A 19,989-nucleotide genomic window follows, 5' to 3' on the forward strand; every position below is an offset into this window, starting at 1 on the left:
TTAATTAAATTAATCTAATAAGTTATTGTTATAGAAAAAATAAAGTGAAGAAAAAAGAGAAGACATATAAAAAAAAACTTAATTAATTTTTATTATAAAAATAATTTGTTTACTTAACATTTTTTATACACAAGTTAAATATTAAATAAATTAAACTTACTACCTTATTAACACAAATTAATTAATTAATATATAAAGGATAAAATATTAAAAATTTGAATATTTTTTTATTAATATTAGTCAATAATATATTTTTTAATATTATGTATTAAATATGTTTATGGACTAAATATGGACACAAAATGATATGTTTTGTTAGCTGTCTGGCAATGAAATCTATGTTTTTTCAAACTAAAAATTTTAGCTTCACTGTTCATGTTCTTCGTTAATAAATCGTAGTCTTCCAAGTCACCAAAAAAAAAAAAAAAATTGTTCTTCTTCCTCTTCCTCTTCCTCTTCCTCTTGTTCCTCATTCTCTGGTATTCTTATCCTTCTTCCACTTCACACACACGCATTCACATTAACACACACACACACACTACATTTCACAAGCCCAGTTCTTCTCTCTCTCTCTCTCTCTCTCTCTCTCTCTCTCTCTCTCTCTCTCTCTCTCTCTCTCTCTCTTACCATTTATAGCTCATTTTTCCTTCTCCAAATCTGAACCCACAAATCCAAGCTCCCCATTTTCCCTCACACTTCTCACACTCCTCAATTGCATGTCCTTTCCAAATCCATTACCAACTTAACAACTCTGTTCTTTGTAACGTTTGTTCATCTCTCGCTTCTCAGTGTTTCTGCTACTTCCCTCTTTGTCCTCTTTGGGCTTCAGTTTTGATCCCTTTCAGCTAAGTTGTGTTTACTTCTAATAAAATACAGAGGAAAAAGAAAAAAAAAAGGAAGAAAATTTTCATCTGGGGTCATGAGATTTGTTGCATTCAAGTTCAATGTTCTTCTCTTCTGATTCTAAGCTTTAACACCCCCTTCCCTTTTTCCCCCTTTTGGGATTTTATATTCAGATCTCTTTATCTCACTCTGGCTCAGAAAAATGGAAAGATAACTCTTTTGAGCCATCATCAACATTGTTGTGTCAGTTCAAAGCTTGTGTTTTTTTGCATTCTCCTTTTTGAAGTTCTCTTCTTGTTGGAAATTGGAATTGCTCTGTGCTTATGAAGTTTCATTTTCAAGGCTCATGCTCAAGTTTGAACCTTCAGAAAGTTATTGCATTCTCCAAAATGTGCTCCACTTTGGTTTAATTTGGTTCCCATCTCTGCATAAAGTACCAATTTTTGGCACTCAAAATTCATCTTTTTCGAGAAAGGCTTCCACTTTAGGGTCTCCTATCTTTGTCCTTGCATATACAACTCATACATGGATTACATACACTATGAAGTTTCAAGTTACTTTACTGCAATCATGTTGAAGTTCATGGCAGCATTCTGTGGTGGCTTATTGAATTTCTGAGCTTTGGAGTTTGGAGTACTCTTCTTTCAGGTACCATACTTGAGCATTTTTCTCTTCCACTGTAGTTCTTTTAGAAATTGTGACAATTCTTTGCCTAATTTTCAAAGATACTATGCATGTGTGAGCTTTTATCATTGCACTGCCGAACCACACTTGGGGCTTGACAAAGACATTTTACTTAAACTTTATTTTTTATTATCCCTCTACAGGTGTTTGGTATAATTGCCAAGGTGGAAACCAATATCTTCTACATTTAGATGTGACTTTTGGACTAAGGATCATTCAGCTTAATTTGTCAATCTAAGCATACACAGATATGCTTGAACAGAACTCTCACCTTAGGTCACCACTATTGTTATGTGTATCCATCTGCTTCTTGCTATATCCTGTTGTGAGGGCTGACATACCAGTAGGTTCTAAGCTTTGTGTGGTTGACAATGGCAGCTGGGTTTCCAAAAATGGTAATTTTGCAGTCGGGTTCTTTAACATTTCGGATGAACCTAACCAGTTTAGTATTGGTATTCGATTCAACAACAAGTCTATACCATATAGCCAACAAACAATGGTGTGGACTGCTGGATTTCAGACTGCAGTAGGTAACAAGTCTTGTTTCCAAATCACCACAAATGGAGATATGATCCTGTTTGATGATCAAGGAATGATAGCATGGAACAGCAACACCAGTAACAAGGGTGTCGTGTCGGCTTCTCTTCTTGATAATGGTAATCTTGTTCTGATGGACAGAGAGCAAAAGATAATTTGGCAAAGTTTTGATGATCCAGATGATACACTTCTCCCTGGACAGTATCTATCTTGTGATAAATCGCTTCGTGCTGCCACTAAGGATCTAGTGTCCAGTTACTACACTCTTTCCATGAATGTTTCAGGACACCTAATGCTTCGCTGGGAAAGTAATATTCCCTACTGGATAAGCGAAAGCCCCTCCACTTCGAATCTCACTGCATATCTGACAAACAATGGAGCTCTACAACTTTTAGACAACAGTTCTAATGTTGTTTGGAGTGTGTTTGGGGAAGACCACAATGAATCTGTGAGCTACCGATTTCTTAGGATAGATGTCGATGGCAATCTCCGCCTATATTCATGGGTGGAGGCTTCACAGTCATGGAGATCTGTCTGGCAAGCTGTTGAGAATCAGTGCAAGGTTTTTGCAACTTGTGGTAAACAAGGGGTCTGTGTTTTGTCTCCCTCAGGTACTGCTGATTGTGTGTGTCCTTTCGAGCAGACCGACACCGGGACCTGTTTGGTTCCATATGAACAGAAGTGTGAGCCTGGCTCCACTATGATGACATATTGGAACACACACCTATATGGAATTTACCCTGTTGATGGTCCAGGTATCATAAGTAGCCTGCATCAATGTATGCAATTGTGCCAGAATGATTCAAGGTGTACGGTCGCAACCTTTTCTAATGATGGTGTTCCCCAATGCTCAATAAAGAAATCTGAATATGTCACTGGTTATTCAGATCCATCTCTAAGCTCAGTATCATTTGTTAAGAGATGTTCATTTCCATTTGCAGTAAATCCCACACTTGGAAGCTCACCTCCAACCAAACGAGCTCCTAGTTTTTGTGTTCCTTGTCTAATAGGAGCAGCCTCAGGCACATGTTTCGTTGTTGTTATCATTCAGCTTGGAATTGTTTTCTACATCTATAGAAGAAAAATTTCTACTAGGAGGAAAGAAAATTTAGCTTCCGCAGGTGCAAATTCAAAGGGCTTAGTTGCATTATCTTTTTCAGAGATCAAGAGCCTCACCGAAGACTTCAAGGATCAGATTGGACCAAATATGTTCAAGGGCATGCTACCAAACAAATCTCTTGTTGCAGTTAAAGAGCTGAATGCACCCATAGATGACAGGAAGTTTCGGAGTGCTGTTCTGAAGATTGGAAGCATCCACCACAGGAATCTTGTGAAGCTGGAGGGCTATTGTTGTGAGTTCAATCATAGATTCTTAGTCTACGAGTACGCCAAAAACGGTTCTTTAGAGAAGTATATAGACGATTCCCCTCTTTGCAAGAAACTGACTTGGAGAAAGAGAGTTGACATCTGCTCAAGTGTGGCCAAGGCCATCAATTATCTTCACTCTGAATGCAGGGAGTTTATAAGCCATGGAAATCTGAAGTGTGAAAATGTCATGTTGGATGAGAACTTAGAAGCCAAGGTGAGTGAATTTGGGTTCGCAATAGTAGACGGCGAGGCTGTGTACTCCGGCTTTTCGGCCGAGAGGGACATAGCAGATTTCGGCATGTTAGTCCTAACCTTGTTGACCGGATGTAGAGATCAGACAGAACTTTGTGAGTGGTCATATAAAGAATGGATAGAAGGGAATGCTGCAAATGTCATTGATAAAAGAATTGAAGGTGGTGCCAACCCAAATGAACTTGAACGGGTGTTGAGAATTGCATTCTGGTGCCTACAAAGCGATGAACGTCAAAGACCTTCAATGTTGGAGGTAGTGAGAGTATTAGATGGAACATTGAGTGTTGATCCAGCACCACCTCCATTTTCTGGCCACAGACCATTGCTGGAAGAATCTGAGACACAAGAAGATGATGTTTCAGAATCTGACATTCAGTAGTGGTGATGTTCCAAACAAATTTGTAGGAACTTTGTTCATTTTATTTTACAACTCTAGTCACCTTCATACTCAACATGTATAGTAGTTGGACTAAGACTAACGTTTAGGTGAAAAAAAATAGTTTTTTACCCCTCAACTTATTTGGGGTTATGACTATAAACTTTGAAGGCCGTGTTCATTTGGTATTTTCAGGATCTGCATTAATTTAAAGTCCTTTTTTTCTGTCCAATTTTTCCCCTTCAATAGAAAAACTTCTGCTTATTAAATATTGTTTATTGTTAAGCATAAAGTAGGCTAAGATATAAGTTTAGTTTCTGATTTCTCAATCTTTTTATTCCATTCTAGTGAGTGATTATACAAATTATATAATATTAATTAGAATATTGAACATTATTTACCTTATTGCAAACGAAAGCCCTCTTGTACAAGCAATAAAGTACTGTATTATGGAATATAAATTATAAATCAATGATCTTGACCATGGTAATTGTTATTGTGCTACAACATATATTTGAATATTTTCTATGGCATGGTCGGTGGAGTTTCACCGTCGGAGACAGAAGAGAAGAATGGTGGTGGATATCTTGCCGTTGAAAGTGTTACTGGCTGTGAGGCAAAGGTAATTTCTTTTTTAATTTCAAAACAAAAAACTATTATTTATTTATTTATTTTTCTAATCTTCTCTATTAAATTGTAAAGGAGTTCATTAATTTAAACATTGTATGATTGAGATTTGAGCCTGTTAACTGGTAATTTCAACTATAAGATAAAAAGATCACCTTATTACTAAATTATAATTTATGATGCATGGATTTTACTCATAAAAGAGCTCTTTCCCTCATCTATTCAGGTTTTGCTTTTGCTTTTATATTTGTAATTTCCTTATATGATCCTTCTCCACTTTGCACTTTGCTGAACTGATACAACCTATTGAGGAAAGGATATATACAATGTTGAAACCTTGTATAGATACAACAGCAATGATAGTTTTCCTTATGCTCTTACATATAATTTATCAAAAATAATCTCTATTATTAGCCAAGAGAAGTTTAGCCTCTTCATGATGGGTGAACTTATTTTATTAAATTTGTTGACCTGTGCATGTCTATTTTTAAGTGGTCTGTCTTTGTATTGTTAGTTTATAAGGTAGCGTTTGTTTTGAGGTATTGAGACAGAGACTGAGACTCAGTATTGTGTTTGTTGGTTCAGATACTGGTACTAAAATTTCTGTCTCTGTCTCCAAAATTTCAGTACCTCCAAAAAGTAGGGACACAGGGGACTGAAATTACCTAAAATACTTTCATTTCAATTAATTAATTCTAATTTTATCCTTTGTGCAAATTAAATTAGAGTTTCAGTCTTTTCGTCTCTGTCTCTCCACCAAACGCTACCTAAGGGTGGAAGGGCAAGAAAATGGTGTCCTAATCTGCATCCATCCATCAATTGCATAGCACTTACAATTTATTTGAAAGAAAAAAATCTTATATAAATTTCTATTTGGAATTGGTTTACAAAAACATGCAGTCTATCAAGCCAGAACTAGAAGTGCAAGCTGTACCAATCACAGATCCTTATGGGCCTTCTATTGTGGATGTGGATTTGGAGGCTGTGGTTGTAAGGTTTGTAATCTGCAAGCTTGTGTTGTGCCATTTTTATTTGTTGTTTCCTGATCTTGTTGATCATGATCATTAGAGTGTTGCTCTGATAGAGAACTGAGCAGGTTCATTACTATCACAAATTTTGTGAATTCTTTTCAGTTTCTAATAATTTCATTACTTCATTGGTTAGCATCCAAATTTCTACTAAAAGATCAGTGCTTTTTTGTTTTCATGGTATACCCTTATGGTTATTGTTGCATTAAGATTATTCCTTAGTGGTTAACCATAATTATAATGAATTAATAAACCAACAATTACAATAAACCAGCTACAATATATGTAATCCACTCCCATATAGAATAAAAATAATGAAAAAATGAAAAACCATGACCTTAAAACAATATAATGCATCATAATTCTGAAATCAAATAATAGATGCAAATGTTCTTAGAGTAAAATTGAATGCTGTACTGTTTAATGATATATGTTATACCATTCATTATGTTTATATTAAAGTATGATTAAGTATGATCAATACTGCAAAAGTATGATTAAGTGATCGAAAATTCGACATGGTATTTAAGTATTTTTTCTTTAATTATACCAAGAAATTGATTGTATCATTTTGCCTTTCATTATCATGGGAGACCTATGATGAAGATCTATCTTAATTATCGGAAATGTTTGGTAACCAAAGAAATTCAGCCAAAAAACAGACATAACTTGCCTTATTTAGCATTTATTAATTGTTGCGATAACTAATTAATGCTAAATAAAGCAAGTTTTGGTTGTTTTTTTTGTCTACCTAGTTTTGTGTTCTTTTGGCTGAATTTTACATAATGGAAAATTTTATTTATTAATACGTAGAACTAATTAGGTATATATATTTTTTTATGATCAATTTTGCTGTATTTTTTTTAAAAGAAAAAATCAATTAAGTGAGTAAATGCAAATTAAGATTTTAAAGAGCAACACTTTGCTTATTCATTTCTAGAACAAATTGGTGGAAGTTAATCTTTTATAAAATAGATAGAAAAATAAGTTAAGAAAATTGTGCATAAAAATATTAGTGAGCAAACTAATTGAGTTATACATGAAGACATTATGGATGAAAAAGAACTCAATAAGTATTAGGGTAGTAAAATATTTTTCTGAAGTACTTTTTTTTAGATTTGCTGTTTAATTATTTTCTATATTCTATATTCTCATCTATCATGAAAATAACTTTGTTTAATGCACATATTGATTAGATATATATTAAATATTAAGTTGAGATAATTATACAAATAAAAAGAGATAATTCGAATATTAAATAAGTATAGTCTATTAATATATAAAAAGAACAATCTCAATAGTTGATTTTATTTTTATATAATAATAAACTTATTTACTTATTTAATCTTTTTGTTAGTTAAAATGCATTCTAAAAATTACCATTTAAAAAAATTATTAAAAAGATACAGATTAATATTAACCACTCTAAATGAACTCTTAAATGTACTCATGTAGTGTGTGTGAATATATTGGATGGATGTGTATTATATGAGTAATGTTTAGGATTAGGGTCTCTCTAATCAATCTGACTAAAAAAAAAAAAAAAAAAAAAAAAAAACACCCATTCTCTAGTTCTATGGAATGGTTGGGTAGGGTACGTGACTATGTGTCCATTGGGCCACAATGGCTCTCATTAAGGTCCAAAAAAGAGTAATTACTTAAATCAGTCCCCAAGGATTTTAAAAGCGGACACTTTAGTCCCCAAGAAAAATTAATACACAGTTCAATCCCCAAAGTTTTATTTTGGCGGACAAATCAGTCTCTAGTTCATTTTTTTTGGGGACTAAAATGTCCGTTTTTAAAATCCTTGGGGACTGATTTGTCCGCCAAAATAAAACCTTGTGGATTGATGTGTGTATTAATTTTTCTTGGGGACTAAAGTGTCCGCTTTTAAAATTTTGGGGACTGATTTGGGTAATTATTTCTCAAAAAATGTTCAAACAAACAAATTAAAAATTTATAACAATTATAATATTGGAAAAATGAACCATCAGGCCCGTCTAGCTCAGTCGGTAGAGCGCAAGGCTCTTAACCTTGTGGTCGTGGGTTCGAGCCCCACGGTGGGCGTATACATTTTTAATTAATGAAATTATTAATTTTACTTTGTTATTTTTTATTTTAGTTATGATTAAGATAAGTATATTCAAATTTTTTGCATTAGTAATGTTCTATCTATTGTAGTATTAGTACATATGATGTGATGGGATGCCAAATGTTTCTCACATGGTGACATGAATTTGCTTCATTCTTTTTTCTTTGTGAAGGATACATAATTACATATGATGTATGAATGACCATACTCTAGACAACTGGTCAATTAACAGCTTTTTTTCCTTCTTTTTTTTTTTAAAAAAAAATTTTAATTAGCGACAACAAAACAGAAAAGCTTCTCATTAACAGTTTTGTACCAACGAAGTACCTTCGTTTGGTAGAATAAATCAGAGAAAAGTGATCATTATTAGTCGTATACTCAACCTTTTGTATCCACTACTCGATCCATGCATGTCAGAGTTTTTTTTTTAACATATCCTAAGCAATTCGTTTTAAATTTATAATTAACAAGCCTAATTAAAGTTATTAATTTAATTAATGAAATAATGCCAATATTATGTTTGTTCACTAAACACGAATTATGTAAAAATTATTTTGACATTAAAATTCTCCATTGCTATTTCTTCAAAAAAAAAATATATCTGTTGCTAACTTTTAAGAAATCATGCAAAAAGAGGTGCCTAACTTATATTAAATTTGTCCAATTCATTTTGGTTTTCTAAATAGGAAAGTTTAGGGCCAGCAACTTTTTAAAAAATTGGCCAATATTTAACCATCAAAAGAAAATTGAATGATCTCACACCATTGAATTTAATCTCACCCCATTAAAAACATTATTGATGACCAATTGATGATTACAAAACACAAAAGTTTCTGTCCCCTTAGCACTCCTCTTTCTAAATAACATCACAGTTAAATAATAATAATAATAATAATAATAATAATAATAATAATAATAATAATAATAATAATAAGAACTATTATTGTTGTTATTATGCTAAAGATAATGGTTAAAAATCATTATGAAAAAGTGAATTTACTTTTAACTACTTTTTATACTACAATCATGAGAGAAATAAAGGTGATATACTACTAACTATTCCCACACTGTTTAAAAAAAAAACCTTAACAATAAAAAGAATAATAAGAAGTAAAAAGAATGATAGCATCAGCAGCTCCAACACTATAAATAAGAGAAGAGAGAACATTAGGTGGGGTAATTATATTATGTACCTTATTATATATATGACCTCGACCAAAAAGTTATATATATGCTTCTTCTATAGTTAGAGGGGAAAAGCTGGCTCCAGAGTATTCTATACTTCTATATATCTTTCTATCTTATCATCAGGATTTGGTAGAAGAAACTTGCAATAAAATTTATTTATTTTATTATTCCTAGATAGTGTCATAGTGGTAGTAGTTTCATTTTTGTTATTTTATATATTTAGTTTATACTATGATTTTTCAATTTTCAGGGTTATATATTACTATGGCATGAGAGAAGATAGTTGGCTTTGAAAATCTTATTATATATATAGAAGCACATTATTAATTTAATTTGAAATTTAGAATTTAGTTAGTTGTTATTGTTATAGAGAAATGGCATCATCATCATCATCATCATCTTCTTCTTCTTCTACAAGAAACATTGAGCAAGAATCAAGAAGAAGAAGTGGGTGTGTCACACCAAAGGGTAAAAGGTTCAGAATTCCAGAGGTTTTAACAACAAATCCACCACCACCTCCAAAGAAGAAGAGAAGAGTGATGTCACCATCTTGTTCATCAAATTCACCATCATCATCGATAGCATTTTTTCATTCACCAGACATAGAGCTATTCTTCTTCTCAGCACTCAAAAATGTCTCTGTTTAGATTCTTGACTAATTCCAGAGGTGATGATCACTATTATTAATTATTAGAGTGCAAGTTAAAACTAGCTAGCTACTTTGATTTGATTATTAGGAATGGTGATTTTCTTATTCTTAATATATAGTATAGTAGTAGGGAAAATTTTCAAGTGTACCGTCATACCGGTGTGCGTTGATCTTAATTATAAAAAATATATATAATATATATAATTAAAATTAACGATTAAAAATCACTGATATACCAGTACGACGGTACACTTGAAAATCTTCCTAGTAGTAGTGTTGTTTGGTTTTGGTTTTAATTTGCTGGTTGGAGTAGTAGTGTTGCTATTCAATGTTCACACTTTTGTAAATTATCAAAGTGTTATGTATGTTTATTATTACTAAATTCTAAGTGTGTGAAAATTTTTTAGGGTTAAGTGGTTTTAACTAATTAGTATATATCTTTGATTTGATTTGTATATATATATTTGACTTCATCATCATCAGTGTAATTTCTTGTAAAATAATAAGTTGACTAATATTGTTTTGATAAATATTTTTCAAAAATATTACATTTATCAAATTTCAAAGGTTTATTATTATTATTATTAGCTAATGTTAGCTTTGATATTGTCATCTCCATATGCAACACAAGACACATAGAAATGAAAAAAAAAAAAGGACAACTTTTGAATATGGAAGAAGCGAATGCTTTTGAATTTTTTTTTTTGTTATACTTTTTTTTAATTGAGAAAGATAAATAAGTCCTTAATTTTATAATTTAAAGACACTAAGTTTCTAACTAATTAGAAATACAAAAATATCTCTCATTTTGTAAGACATCTAAGTTCCTCCGTCCAAAATATACAAGGACTATGTCATTCGAAAGGTCTTAGATATCTCACATTTTAAAAAGTAAGAAATGTTTTTGTATTTTTAATTAATCAGTGACTTATTTATCTTCAAGATAAAAAGTAGAGATTTATTTGTTGTTTTCTCATTTCTTATTTAACAAGTGATCAAATGCACTCCACAGTCCACACACATAACACAATGCTAGAGATGTATATTGCTTTAGTTTATCTAAATTTTTTCTGCAAAGTTTTCTTTATTATTATGCATGTACTGTGTACTATGGTAAGTGTCCAGTCAACTTTATAGGGTTAAAGTTGCATGTATGACACAAAAAGCATAATCAAGAGAAGAATTAAAACTTGGGCTATCATTATCATTTGCCACCCTTATATATACCTTTGACAGTACCTCAAAAAGAATAGACAAAAAGAAAAATAATAACAAATGGAAATGAAAAAGGCAAGGCATTTGCAGCTTCAAGATGAGAATCCAAAGATAGAGGGATAGAATAATAACAAATAAAGTGATATGCATGCATGGTATGGTACATAAAAATAATCATTCTAGTTTGTTTTGGGTTTATTGTATGATTGAAAATATGGTGTGTCATACCAATGGAAACACACCAAGGGGAAGATATATATTAGGAGAATCCAATGAAGAAGATATTTTAGCTTGTTTTGGGATTATAATTTTTTTATTTATTTTATGCTATTTTTTATTAATAAAAATAAAAAATTTAAGTTTATCTGAACAAATATATAAATTGTTATATCTTTAAACTAGAATATCTTATTAATATACCCAATGAAAATTTTACCTAAATTATTGGATCAAGTGCTTGATTATAGACCAAAAGATATAGTCTTCCCTATTATTGCCAACATAAAATTTAATATAAGAGAATAAAATAAAATAAAATATATCTCATTCTATATCTAAGAATTAATAAGTATATGTAATGTACATTATTATAGATTATTATTTGGGTTTGCCTTGGATCAATTAGGTTAGTTTGGTTAAACTTCTTAAATAAGTTTTTTTGAAAAAAGAATTTAAAATATAAGAATTTTTATTAATAATAATTTTTAAATAAGTTATTTTGTGTTTAGAAAATTATTATAAAAGTCATTGTTTTAAAGTTATGCATTAAATATGAGTGATAAAATAGCTTTTGAAAATAAAAAAAGTCACATTTTTTAACTTTTTTAAGAGTTCTTAAATAATTTTTTTAAAAGTTAAAAATTTATCTAAAAAATTATACCAAACGTTATTAATATAATTTTTTATAAGTCAAAAACTAAAAAAAAATAACTTTTGGAGCTTTCCAAACGTACCTTGATGTATTGAGAATTGACCATTAACTACATCTGATGAGTTGACATTTTAATTATTTGTTTATGGCATGAAGTTGTTGACTAAATGGATGAATTAATTTCTAGATTTAAGAATGTGTACAAGGAAGGGGAACATATCAGCACAGCAGTAAAATCTCGTGAACAACACAAGTTTCCAACGTAAACAAACTCGGTTCCTAGATTTGCTGTCGCCACAGAAATTCACAGCTTTTTCCTGTCCCATTTATTGTTTTTGTCAGATAGAATAGGCCAAGAGCCAATAGCCAATGGCCAACAAAATCAAAGATTTTTGTTGATTTTTTTTGGTCAAGTAAGATTTTTATTGATTAAAATGGGCCTCCAAAATAATTGGGCCACTTCCAATCTTTGTTAATTTTCTATATAACGTTCTGGGCCATAATGGACCCTCATACAACGTCTCTTTTAGTTTTTAGCTAAATTGTTTTAAGTTCTGATTCAAAAAGGGTTTGTAATCCTCCAAATAAATTTTTTATTTAAATAGTTACCAAAAAAAAAAAAAAATTTTTTATTTAAATAATCAATTTGTATTAATTGAGTGATCTGTTTACTCGCTTATTTAAGTAGGTGTCGGAAATTTGAATTCTGTCTTATATATATAGTAATTCATTGACCAACGACAAATTCTTAAATGAAGCTCAGATCTACATTAATTATTAGCTTGCAAAACTGAAAAATACCGTAAAAAATAAAATTACTTAAAAACTTTGCTGTTGACTTTTTAATCATATCATTATGTTTGACTATCTTTTTGGTTGGTTTTATACAGGGAAGTGGTATATAATCAGGAAAATATAACTAGAATTCTCTTTAGAAATCATAGAGGAATGATATAGAAGAAATGTAACCACACATTTTAATCTAGAAATTAACAGCAATGTCATTTCATTTCAATAAAAGTCTGAAGAAAAAAAGGGATTGGCTTTGTAGTTTATATTCCTTGTGTTGACTGCAGTATGTCGGCCTGTAGGGTCAATTAATAAGATTTCAAATGAAATGACGTGCCATATAATAATTCTGTAAACAATAATGTATATAAAATTTGATTATTAAACTAGTTATTCATATAAGATATATATTAAAAATAAATTAAATAATATATATTTATACATAAATAAATAATAATTAATTTTTTTATTTTTACATAATAATTTTAAAATTTTATTATTAATTAAATAAATCTTAACTTTTTTTTGTTATATTTAATATTAATAGTTCACATTTAAAAAAATAACTTACTAATAATTGAATTATCCATTTTTTTTATAAGATTATAAAAGAAAATAAAGTATAAAACTTACTCATTTACTTGTTATGTTTAATAACAAATAATTTTTAATGAGGGTTTCGTTCTTTTTTTTTTTCCAAAATGAATTGTATTTACCATTAAAAATAGACACGCAGAAAAATAAATGTAAACGTAAAGAATGTGATTAGATATAGGCGGCTTAGTTTGGTAAAGCTTTTACTCTTTAAAAGTAGTTTATAAAATCTAACTTTTAAAATATGATTTTATAAAAGTTGTAGTATTTATATTTGGTAAATCAAATTAAAAATAGCTTTTAATAAATACAAGCAACAATAATTATATTTGGTAAAATAACTTTTAAAATTTAAAAATACTATAATAGACATAAATACAAACATTAAATTTGAAAATTAGTTAACATATGAGGTTATATTAGATTTTTAAATTTTAAAAAGCACAAGCCAACTTTAAAAAGCTCTTTGTTAGGTGCTTTCAAAAGCACTCCTAACTTTTAAAAGCTGCAAGTACAAGCAATTGGACTTTTTAATTTACCAAACGCAAAATTTAAAAACACAAGCACCTCTCCAAAAGGCTTTACCAAACCAAGCTTTTTGGAGAGGTGCTTGTGCTTTTTAAAAGCTCAAACTCTTCATTTTGTGTTTGGTAAATAAATAAAAAATCATGTGCTTCTACTTGCAGCTTTTAAAAGATCGAGGTACTTTTGAAAGTACACAGAGCTTTTTAAAATTAGTTTGTACTTTTTAAAATTTAAAAATATAATATAACCTCATATGTTAACTAATTTTTAAATTTAATGCTTGCATTTATGTCTATTATAGTATTTTTAAATTTTAAAAATTATTTTACCAAATATAATTGTTGTTACTTATGATTATTAAAAATAATTTTTAATTTAATTTATCAAATATAAATATTACAACTTTTAAAAAACCATCTTTTAAAAGAAACAAGTTCAAATTCTGGATATTAATACAAGAGCATTTTTTTTATGGGTCATATGTAACCATTCAGTGAATCCCCTACGAAAAAAAAAATTCCTGATTTTAATAATGATATTATCAAGTTTATCTAAATTTTTATAATAAAAAAAAGTAAAAATAGGGAAAATTAAAGTGCAAGTAGGACGTTAAAGATTTAGCATGTGATTGGCATAGGGCATAGCAGTAGTAGTAATAGTGAGTGACCCAACTTGATCCTCTCTCAATGTGAGGCATGACCCTCTTTCAATTCAAGGGTCCCCCCCCCCCCCCATTCCCAAAAATCTATGGTAGGGAAGAAAAAGAATATGCCCAGCGCCAACTTGCCCTAATCCCACATTAACAAAAATTATCCTATACTCCAAAACAATATTTAAAACATAATTCAAAAATTTTTATAAGAGTTTAGCTAATATATATATATTAGAGAACATAATAAAGTTGTCAATTAAATTTTTTTTATAAAAAATTTAAAATTTAAAATTTCAATGTATTTATTGTGTATTTATTAAAGTAAATTATTTAAAATTTTTTATTACTAATAATTTAAACTTGTATCTTTAGAATACACGTTAACTAAACTCATTTATAATTATGTACATTTAATTTTATGTTTAGTTTATAATTACTAAAACAAAAATGTATTTTATTATAAAAAATTCAAATTATATATTATATATAAAATTAAATATATTTAGGGATACCAAATAATTGTTCTACAGAAGGTAAAGGAAGCTTCCTCCACCCATTTCCTCATTCATTGCCACTTCTACACGTTGATTGAAAGCTACAAGAAAATATATAAGTTGGCATAATATGTGGAGAAAAAGTGGCCTTCCACTTGCACTTGAACATACCAACCAATTTTTACAAGATTTAGTAAAAATAAATTTTATATATATATACATGGATCCAAACCAACCAGAATTGGATTGGCTAAAGTCCTTATTTAGGGTAAAATAATAAATAAATTCTTAAATTTTTATATTTTAGATAGATTAATGTTTTAAGTAAAAAAATATTAATAAAGTCTTTTAAAATAATAAACATTAATCAATTAGTTTAAATTAAGACTCTTTATCTTAATATGCTATCTTTTTTTAAAGACTAGTCTATCCGAAATATAAATACTCAAAAATTTATTTGTTACTTTACTCCCCTGCTTATTTGACCAATTGAACTCTCTAGAACTACAAAGATTTTGAAAATGGAATGGAAACTAACAGAGGAACTTACCAAAAGAGTAAATAGAGCTATGGAAGATGGGATTGGTGGGTGGTATGGCAAAATGTAAGTGGAAGGACCAAATGGCCCCTTCTTGATGTTGACAACACTGCCCTTTCAGTTTCACCCTCTCATAACTGCTTTAACGGACATACCCACTTGTTCCATTATTTTCTTTCAAAATAAATGACTATTTGTAGCCGTAAAAGATGAAAACGCTGATATATATACTCACACTAAACCGAAACTAAATTTGTACCCCGCAAAATGTCTTCCTTGTGACAAAAGTATCCTGTCTTTGGAAGGTTGGAGTGCCACGTAGAGTACTTTTGTCATACAAATTTAGTTTCGATCTAGTATAAATACATATGTTAGTATTTTCATCTTTTATGGATACAAATGATCATTTATTCTTTTCTTTCAATACCCCCACAAGGAAATAACAAAAATAGAAAAATGCTAGTTTTATCATCTATTCATGTTTTTAATCAACATTTTCGACCAACATTCATGTACAATATTGAGAAACTTTAACGAAGTTTGATAAATGTGTTGTTCTAATAACATTTTTTCTAAAAAAAATCTAAACAAGATAGACAACAAATAAGGCATAAAACATGTAAACAACAAAGTTTGTGTTAAACGTGTGACTTGAAATTCAATGTCGTGTCAAACACCAACTGCCTAAAAGCAAACAAAAGATTTCATTCATTGTTTCATAATTTGTCTTGCTAACTCATGAAATGAATCAAATTTCATATATTGTTCATTTGGAGAGGCAAAAATCACAAGCCATCTCATTTGGCTGTGGAGGGAATAATCATTGTGCGATTGCCAACACTTCTCAAATCAATTCAATAGCCAGAACAATCAAAGGACGACAAAAAGAAAAGAAATATTTTTGTTTGAGACGTGAATCTAATGCCTAATCACATGTTCAATCTTCCTCAAGTTATATATGAATGGAGAAAACCAAGTTAGTTTGGCCAAGTTTCATTGAATGTTAGCTAAGCCTTTCCATCCCAATCAAACCATCCGAAAACGAGCCGATAGCCTGAAAATCCAATCCTCTTGTCCGTCCGGGTGCGCCTCCTTTGAGCGCGGAGACATCCAACATGATTCTGCTATGCCAAGTGCGAAGTTAGTAATGAAGCCATTGCCTCAATATCTTTGTAACTTAGAATTTTGTTAGATTCGTAACACAGTGAATCTTAACATAATTTATATTGAATAGTTGATGTACTAAATTTCCAGAGTAATAGATACTTTAGCATGGAGAGTTTCGAGGGCTTACAAATTCTTTGATTCCTTCTCCAGTCCAGAAGAGATGCAGTTTATGATAATCTTGTCATCGATTTTTGACACCGAATGATCCAATGGTAGATTTAACTCTCTAAGTGCTGCTGGAATGAAAGATTCAACAAATCAACTTGGGTACATGCAGTTAAGACTGAGCATCACATTTATTTACTGAATGGATGCTTACCTGATTTAGGTGTAGCAGCAACACAACCACCGAGTCCCAATAATTTCTGTACCAATGGATACATTATATCAGGCTACGTGCCTACGTCCATGGTTAGAAGTTCACGAAATCAAGAAGTTTGTGTGTGAGCAGTGAAGTTACCTTGAGTTTCTCGTAACACTCCTCAAGGTTATCATTGTATAAGATGAAATCAAATATGTTTGATGATTTCCCTTGCTCGATCTCAGCTGCAGCATTTCGGAGTCGCTTCAAGATTTGTTCTTCTGTCTCTGTCCCTCTGGTTTCAAAGCAATTGAGGTTCAATTATGAATTTTGGGAGGTTTGAGGACTTTAAAAGGAGGGCATGCTAAGTAGCTTATTATTATTCACCTGTCACGAAGGCGCTTCTCCAGCTCTTCCATTGATGGGGGACAAACAAATATGAATACGGCTTCAAGAGAACTAGACCTCACGGATCTGGCGCCTTGAACATCAATATCAAGAATACATCTCTGAATTAAAGAGAGAGAAAAAGACACTAATGAGAAATCTCAAAAAAAGATATTCAAAGAAATGCAATCTTAGGAGGATGAAGTACTATCATGTCAAGCCTTAAATAGAATGTAATTTCATTACTATCATAATACAAGACAAAGGATTGATTTTAAGTATGCCAAGGTATTATAATTATAAACTAGAATGTACTATTTGATAGAAACTATGCTTCTTTTCCCTAATAATAATAATTCAGAAGGAACTTACTTTCCCAGCATCTGCTACTACTTCAACAGCCTCAACACTGGTCCCATACAAATTACCATGGACAGAAGCAAACTCAAGAAATTTTCCATCTTTAATCTCTTTCTCCATTACACTCTTCTCAGTAAAATGGTAATGGACTCCATCTTTCTCCATGCCCCTTGGTGCACGAGTGGTGTGGCTCACCGAAAAACCAAACATGGATGGGAATTCCTTCATCAGCATTGATATCAGTGTTCCTTTGCCTACCCCAGAAGGTCCACTGATAACAACCGGCTTCTCGGCATTACCTGTCACTCCCTTACTCCACGCAACAACCTCAGTCCCCAGTTGTTTTTGCTGCTGCCTAACATATTGAGTGTCCACCTACCAATAATGTGAAAACGGAAAATTCAACATCCATTATGAGACTACAGAAATCTAGCAATGTTTCAGACTTTCCATACACTAGTAATAGTTTGATATCAAGTTAAGGATTTCGGTTTGCAAAAACACCAACCTCCAAAAACCATATTTGATCATCTGACTTGGCACCCTTCTTAAGAATTAGTATTCGGTCGTTCAAAAACACCGCGGAGTGGCCTTTGCTCGACAGAGGTTTGGTGCCATGCACGGTGGGATGAATCCTGCAATTTAAAATGGATATTCAGCACCAAAAGCTTGAGAGGAGCAGCTATGAAGCCAAGAAACTTAAACTGACCATTCTCCAAGACTACGGTCAAAAATTTGAACTTCAATGGACAAAGTTCCATCATCAGCGCCACCAATGACATACTGTCAAACAAATGGAGGCTCATTTTTTCGTTGTACGCAGAAGATTGTCTAGCTACTTTATAACATGGCATGGTATATAGTCTCTTACCATTTTATTTCCAATTGTAGTTGCAGTTTTGCAAGTTCCATTTTTCAATTCAAATCCATTAAGAGGCTCATTCTGAAGGTCATCAACAAGGAATGCTGGTGCTTCTCCCTAGTGATCAAAACAATTTAAGAGAGATTTAGATTCAAAGCAAAACCACTCTGATCCACATTTGAACATCATGTTATTACTGCATTATCCTTGAAATTTGAAACCATTTCTAACCCTTCCAATCCTCAATCAAACATCAGAGCAAAAGTATGGGGAAGCTTACCATGGAGTTATAAGACTGCAAAATCCTGGATTAAACCCTGAACAAAAAGTAAATGCAAAAACATAGATCAATATCACAACCTAACCAAGAGATCTATCAATAAATGCAAAGATGCAAACTTTCATAACAGAGAGAGAGAGGAGCAAAATCCATTACATGAAACATCAAAATGATAGCCAGAAGATCCCAATGAGATTTATGGAAAACAGAATTCAGAGATGCAACAATAACTCACCAAGCTTGGTTTTTTATTCAATAAATCCATCAGCCTGATCCTTAAACATAAGAATTTGGAAAAAAAAGTAATTTATTTTTCATATTAAAAAAAAAAACAATTCAGACCTCCGAACCTGAAATTCTAAACAAAAACAAAACCCAACATGGGGGTTTTCATTTTTCCTCTGTTCTCTCTCTCAAAGCGAGGTATATAGAAAAAAGGTAAATGAAGGCCAAAACCACACGCAACCAGAACAAGTGGATCAAACAGAAGAAAACCCAGATCGCAATGGCAGGAAAAACGAAACCTTTAAAGAGATTCCAGCACCAATGTTGATATTTTATGTGAGCATCATTACCTTAGCAACAGAAACCAAACAACAAGCAGCTTGTAGGCGTGTTGAACAACCAACCAAACCTTAAAAAGAAGTTAGCTTTATTGTGTTGGGGGTGTGTGTGTGTGTGTTGGGGGTCAGAGTAGTTGTTGTTGTAATGAAATCAAAACAAGGTTGGAAAAAGAATGGAAGGAATAAGAATGAGAGGAGAGGGATGAAGGGTTGTTCATATTTGTAGGGCGAGAGAGAGAGAGAGAGAGAAAGAAAGGGGGCGGCTTTAGTTTTTCTTCGTGGGAGAGAGGGGAGAAGGGACCCTTTTGGTTTGGCTTTCGCCTTTGCTTTGACCCTTGGCTTTGCTTTCGTTTTCTTGTGCGGTGCTTATGAACCTTCTTCCTTTTTGTTTCTTTATTCATTTTGGAAATTTCTCATTTTTTTTCTCATCTTTCCATTTTTTAATAAAAAGAGAAAATATTTTTCGAGATTTTCTTTGATTCACTTGAGCTGCCTCTCAAAATGGAGAGTGAGAGTTACATACTAAATTAAATTTTGGACACTTAAATTTTTGTATTATATTTATTATAAAATATATTGAATTGAGTTATGTTTTATTATTATGTTTAGTTTAAAATAAAAAAATTAGAGATAGATTTGGAATTTAAAATTTTAAATGAGAATATTTCTTTTAAAAAATTATTATTATTTTTCGAGTTTTCAGTGACTTGAAATTTTCAATAATTGAATCAGAACTAAACTTTTCAG

General features: G+C 31.1%; 2 protein-coding genes and 1 non-coding gene across 6 annotated transcripts; 2 read left to right on the plus strand and 1 right to left on the minus strand.

Moving 5' to 3' along the window:
• The first annotated feature begins 329 nt into the window (after positions 1–329).
• Positions 330–4,329, plus strand: LOC107645462 (curculin-like (mannose-binding) lectin family protein / PAN domain-containing protein). Its single transcript, XM_016349493.3, has 2 exons — positions 330–1,491; positions 1,671–4,329. The coding sequence occupies exon 2, from the start codon at positions 1,778–1,780 to the stop codon at positions 4,061–4,063; it is 2,286 nt and encodes a 761-aa protein (XP_016204979.2). The 5' UTR covers positions 330–1,491; positions 1,671–1,777; the 3' UTR covers positions 4,064–4,329.
• A 3,380-nt stretch (positions 4,330–7,709) lies between these two features.
• On the plus strand, positions 7,710–7,782 carry TRNAK-CUU (transfer RNA lysine (anticodon CUU)). The gene has a single exon. It is a non-coding gene; the product is annotated as a tRNA-Lys (tRNA).
• Positions 7,783–16,007: 8,225 nt separating this feature from the next.
• Positions 16,008–19,610, minus strand: LOC107645463 (guanylate kinase 2). Of its 4 annotated transcripts, none has more exons than XM_016349495.3 (11): positions 19,255–19,610; positions 18,680–18,716; positions 18,409–18,516; positions 18,247–18,320; positions 18,046–18,172; positions 17,550–17,912; positions 17,178–17,299; positions 16,950–17,085; positions 16,809–16,854; positions 16,617–16,722; positions 16,008–16,443 (listed from the first exon to the last, which is right to left on the minus strand). In XM_016349495.3, the coding sequence occupies exons 2-11, from the start codon at positions 18,680–18,682 to the stop codon at positions 16,326–16,328; spliced, it is 1,203 nt and encodes a 400-aa protein (XP_016204981.1). In that variant the 5' UTR covers positions 18,683–18,716; positions 19,255–19,610; the 3' UTR covers positions 16,008–16,325. The 4 variants fall into 4 exon arrangements, with proteins under 4 accessions (XP_016204981.1, XP_016204980.1, XP_088346394.1 ...); XM_016349494.3 differs by having other exon boundaries at positions 16,617–16,725; positions 19,255–19,601; XM_088490268.1 differs by lacking the exon at positions 18,247–18,320 and having other exon boundaries at positions 19,255–19,601.
• Positions 19,611–19,989: the final 379 nt, after the last annotated feature.

Source organism: Arachis ipaensis, chromosome B6, assembly GCF_059453495.1.
Source record: "Arachis ipaensis isolate K30076 ecotype BB chromosome B6, ASM5945349v1, whole genome shotgun sequence".
Classification (NCBI taxonomy): domain Eukaryota; kingdom Viridiplantae; phylum Streptophyta; class Magnoliopsida; order Fabales; family Fabaceae; genus Arachis; species Arachis ipaensis.

Coding starts and splice junctions, on each gene's coding strand:
- LOC107645462 (XM_016349493.3), top strand. CDS start 1,778: ATGCTTGAACAGAACTCTCACCTTAGGTCACCACTATTGTTATGTGTA.
- LOC107645463 (XM_016349494.3), bottom strand. Junction 18,321..18,408: donor CTACAATTGGAAATAAAATG/GTAAGAGACTAT, acceptor TTTGTTTGACAG/TATGTCATTGGTGGCGCTGA. Junction 18,173..18,246: donor GACCGTAGTCTTGGAGAATG/GTCAGTTTAAGT, acceptor TTTAAATTGCAG/GATTCATCCCACCGTGCATG.